The sequence below is a fragment of the Lactuca serriola genome, chromosome 2 (assembly GCF_051521515.1).
Source record: "Lactuca serriola cultivar US96UC23 chromosome 2, Lser_US96UC23_V15, whole genome shotgun sequence".
Lineage (NCBI taxonomy): Eukaryota > Viridiplantae > Streptophyta > Magnoliopsida > Asterales > Asteraceae > Lactuca > Lactuca serriola.
In genome coordinates this window covers 65039980-65043614 of record NC_136409.1, presented here as the reverse complement: position 1 = coordinate 65043614, position 3635 = coordinate 65039980, and the positions used below count along the sequence as shown (strand labels likewise).

The window sequence follows — 3635 nt, the reverse complement described above, 5'->3', positions numbered from 1 at the left end:
ATATATATATATATATATATATATATATTTGTTTGTTTGTTTTTTTAATTCAGGTTCTCATTTTTGAAAAGAAACTAATCAACAATCTAGTTTACTAAGTTGTTTTAGGTACGACCCAATCCAAAAGTCACATACCCAACCAAATTGGATGTAAGCACCAAAACAACATCTACTTTTACACTTAACTTCAAATTCTCCAATACGTTATGTCTAAACTACAATAAAAAGGAAGAAATTCTAGTGGCTAGCCGTGGTTGGCATTGACCATGGTGCATTAATAATCTAAGGGGTTCTAAAAGTGAAGAGAATTTTAGCAGATATCAAAGGAAATGATTATAATACCGCACCCATAAAAAGGCACCATCATCTCAATCATAAAAAAGCAAAGAGATAAAACTCATGAAAATTGTATATAAATAAAACCCTATGCATTAGCCACACATCTCAAAGCAAAGGACGAGGATTAAAACAAAAACGTAAATCGCAAAATCAAAATTCACTATCGATGGTTCTCAACAAATGCAAAAAAGGTTAGAGTGATGACTCATCTAAGAGATTAACATTCAAACAATCATGTGGGAAATACCACCACTCATCTGCTGGAAAAAACCTGCCATGTCCACCTCCATCAGTAACATAAGATCTCGGGTACTGTGACCAAGGCTCGACCCACAACTCTGGTTTAACAGCAGCATTATGACCCACTTGACTCATAAAGAAACCATGTTCCTCTCCTGTATCTTGAAAAGGAACCCATTCCATTTTGCCAGAGTCTAGTTTATAAACACTGATCACATCTGCATATGCTGAGCTTACCGTCACATAAAGGTTTTCACCGCAACTTACAAGCTGTGGAAAAAATATGTCTGACTCGTGCTCGGGCTCATCCAGAAGAATCTTGGTTTCGAGTAACATCACTCTGGGCTCAGGATTGAGTGTGAGTTCACATAAATGATAATTATAAGAGTTTAAAGTATATATCTTCCCCTTAAAAACATGTAAATCCTTATAATAGGTGAAGTCGAAAGTGGAGGAAACACAATTCCATGCTCCCTCATCCTCTATAGAAAACCATATTTGCTTCTTTGCAAACATAACAAGCACAAACTTAGATATTGAAGGTGAAAAGACAAGAACGGAAGTGATGTAATCATCAGGAGCGGGAGGGAAATTAAGTTCACGTCTAGTGATAGGATTCACAAGCCAGAAGTCCTTTGTTTTTATCCTGAACAAGATCAAGTATCCACAAGTTAATCTAATACAGTACATTCCAGCAGAATGTGTTATTGCGGTTTTGAACGTTCTTCTTTTATAGTCCTCTAGGCAGAATTTTTTATCCTTATTATTACTCCGGGGAGGGATCCACATCAGCATTGGTGGTTTGGACGCCATAAAACTTTTCCTGTTACTGAGTGCTATTGATCTCCATGACTTACAAACACCACTAAATGCAAGAAAATCGATGACTCCCAGTTGCATCATAACTAATAAAAGCACATCATGATTAAGGTATGACCAAGATCCCACATCATCAGTGTTGATAGTCTTACTGCTAGATGCACCATCATCATTCTGGTTTCTAGTCATAGTCATTCCTAAGCTTGCAAAAGACAAAATAAACATTCTTTGGTAAAATGCAAATTGCACATAATCATACAAAACTTGTAAACAAAGAGAAAACGTGCACATAAATTAACAGAATCTGCATACGAAAACAAACACAAAATATCTACAGACTACAGCATATAAAATCTAATCAGCAGTTCTACAGATGAATGCTATTAATAAAGAAAGGGTAGATCAAGTATTTAGCCACATGGTAAAAATGTTTTTTCATATCTCAATGTTTCTTGTAATCAGAAGCAAAATACAAAATTCATATAAATCATGTATTCATATAATAACTTTATTACTTGTTCTCAAGTAATGTTAATGCGTTATCTTTAAAGCTAATATGAATCAGTTTTTTGATGTAAAATTACGGTTAAGAATAAACTGATAGATGCTGAATGCACATGAAGGAGCACAAGTCGACATCATTGATAGATTGCCAACACACCATTTGGATTGGTGTGTTCTGGGGTAACATCTAATCACCCTGAAACAAAGGTATTAATGGATCAAGATTGTATTTTTATTACTTATTATCAGTAGCATCTATTTACCACTTTTCTTGAAAATATCATCTTAATTGATCTAGTTGACCAGAAACCTTGCAACAGATTGTCATCAACCAATTTTCACGGGTTGCACATAATGAACAACATAAAACACATAGATATTACACAATATTAACACAGAAATCATACATAAGGATACACTTGTAACAACACAGCAAGAATAAAATCAAGGTAAATGTCACTGTAGTCCAACCAACTTTCCGATTTTGTTTTAAAAGGTCCCTTACATATTTTTTTGATAGTATAGGTCCTCAAACTTAGAATTGACTTATTAAAAAAGGTATTGAATTTCATTTTTCCCGGTTTCACCGGTTAAATTTGGATTAAATGGCATTTTTACTTTTGGAGTAATAAAAAAAAGGGCATTCAAATTCTCTCTCTCTCTCTCTCTCTGTCTCTCTCTCTCTCTCTCATCATCATCATCAACACGAAGAAGACAAGTCGTTAAGAGGGTATAAAAAACAATAGTCAACACCATTTCTTTTCCTCACGTCGGCTACCCCTTTCACTCCCTTTCTCCCAGATGAAACCTCATCGACAACCACATCCAAATTCCTCCTGTTTCAGTGAATCTATATCGTGAAGCTAGAATCTAAAACATGCATTCACCGGTATTGAATTCACCTAAATCGGAGGCTTCATTTGAATCTCCGAATCAAAGGTCCACCGACCCCAATTGAAACTCTTCCCTTTGTTGACTGCTCACCGCCTGCTATGTTTCATCTTCATCGCCTTCTTTGTTTCAGTTCAGATCCGTGTAAGTACAAAAGTAAAGAAGTCGGTCGATACCAGACCATTGTTCTAAAGGCGATGACTCTCCCTCATCTCACTTTCTCCTTCACTACTAGATCACATGAACCCTACCAATTTCAAATATGATTCAAGTTCATTAGGACACATCCCTATAAATATCCTTACCCTACCAAAAGACTATGTTGCCACAGTGACTAGAAATCACTTCATCGATTTCAACCGCCCTTACCAAACTTCAACATTCGTCTCCCCATCTACACCTTCACCACCTAATCAATCAACAAACTTACGCCCTTAGAAGACAATCTAGCCACTGACAAACATCATCTCCATTATCAAAATTTCTATACTAACCAAACACCCTCAGAAGACGTTGCTATTAATAATGGGGATCCACATGATGATACAGTGATAATGAAGGAATGTATATTGACTGATGCATCAGGTTCCATCGGAGAAGAAACCGTAGTTGTCGGAATGGTTGGAATCTCCGGAATGGAAGGACTCGTTGAGCTCGCTTGAGAGTCAATACCCATTTTAGTGATTCAATGTAAGAGGTTAAGAATTTGATACCTGTTGAATCGATTCTCTAGTTTGATCCCCAAAGACTCCATCTCCATAGTCACGGCTGAGATTTGTTTTTCAGAGATCTGATCGGACCCTGAACAATCACCAAATAATCACTTGCAACGGCAAAGTCGA

The 3635-nt window shown here is 36.3% G+C and overlaps 1 protein-coding gene across 1 annotated transcript; it reads right to left on the bottom strand.

Annotated features, from left to right (window-relative positions):
• Positions 1-531: 531 nt before the first annotated feature.
• Positions 532-1587, bottom strand: LOC145089286 (uncharacterized). The gene has a single exon (XM_079027741.1). It carries the CDS (start codon positions 1585-1587, stop codon positions 532-534), a length of 1056 nt encoding a protein of 351 aa, XP_078883867.1.
• Between the last annotated feature and the right edge of the window lie 2048 nt (positions 1588-3635).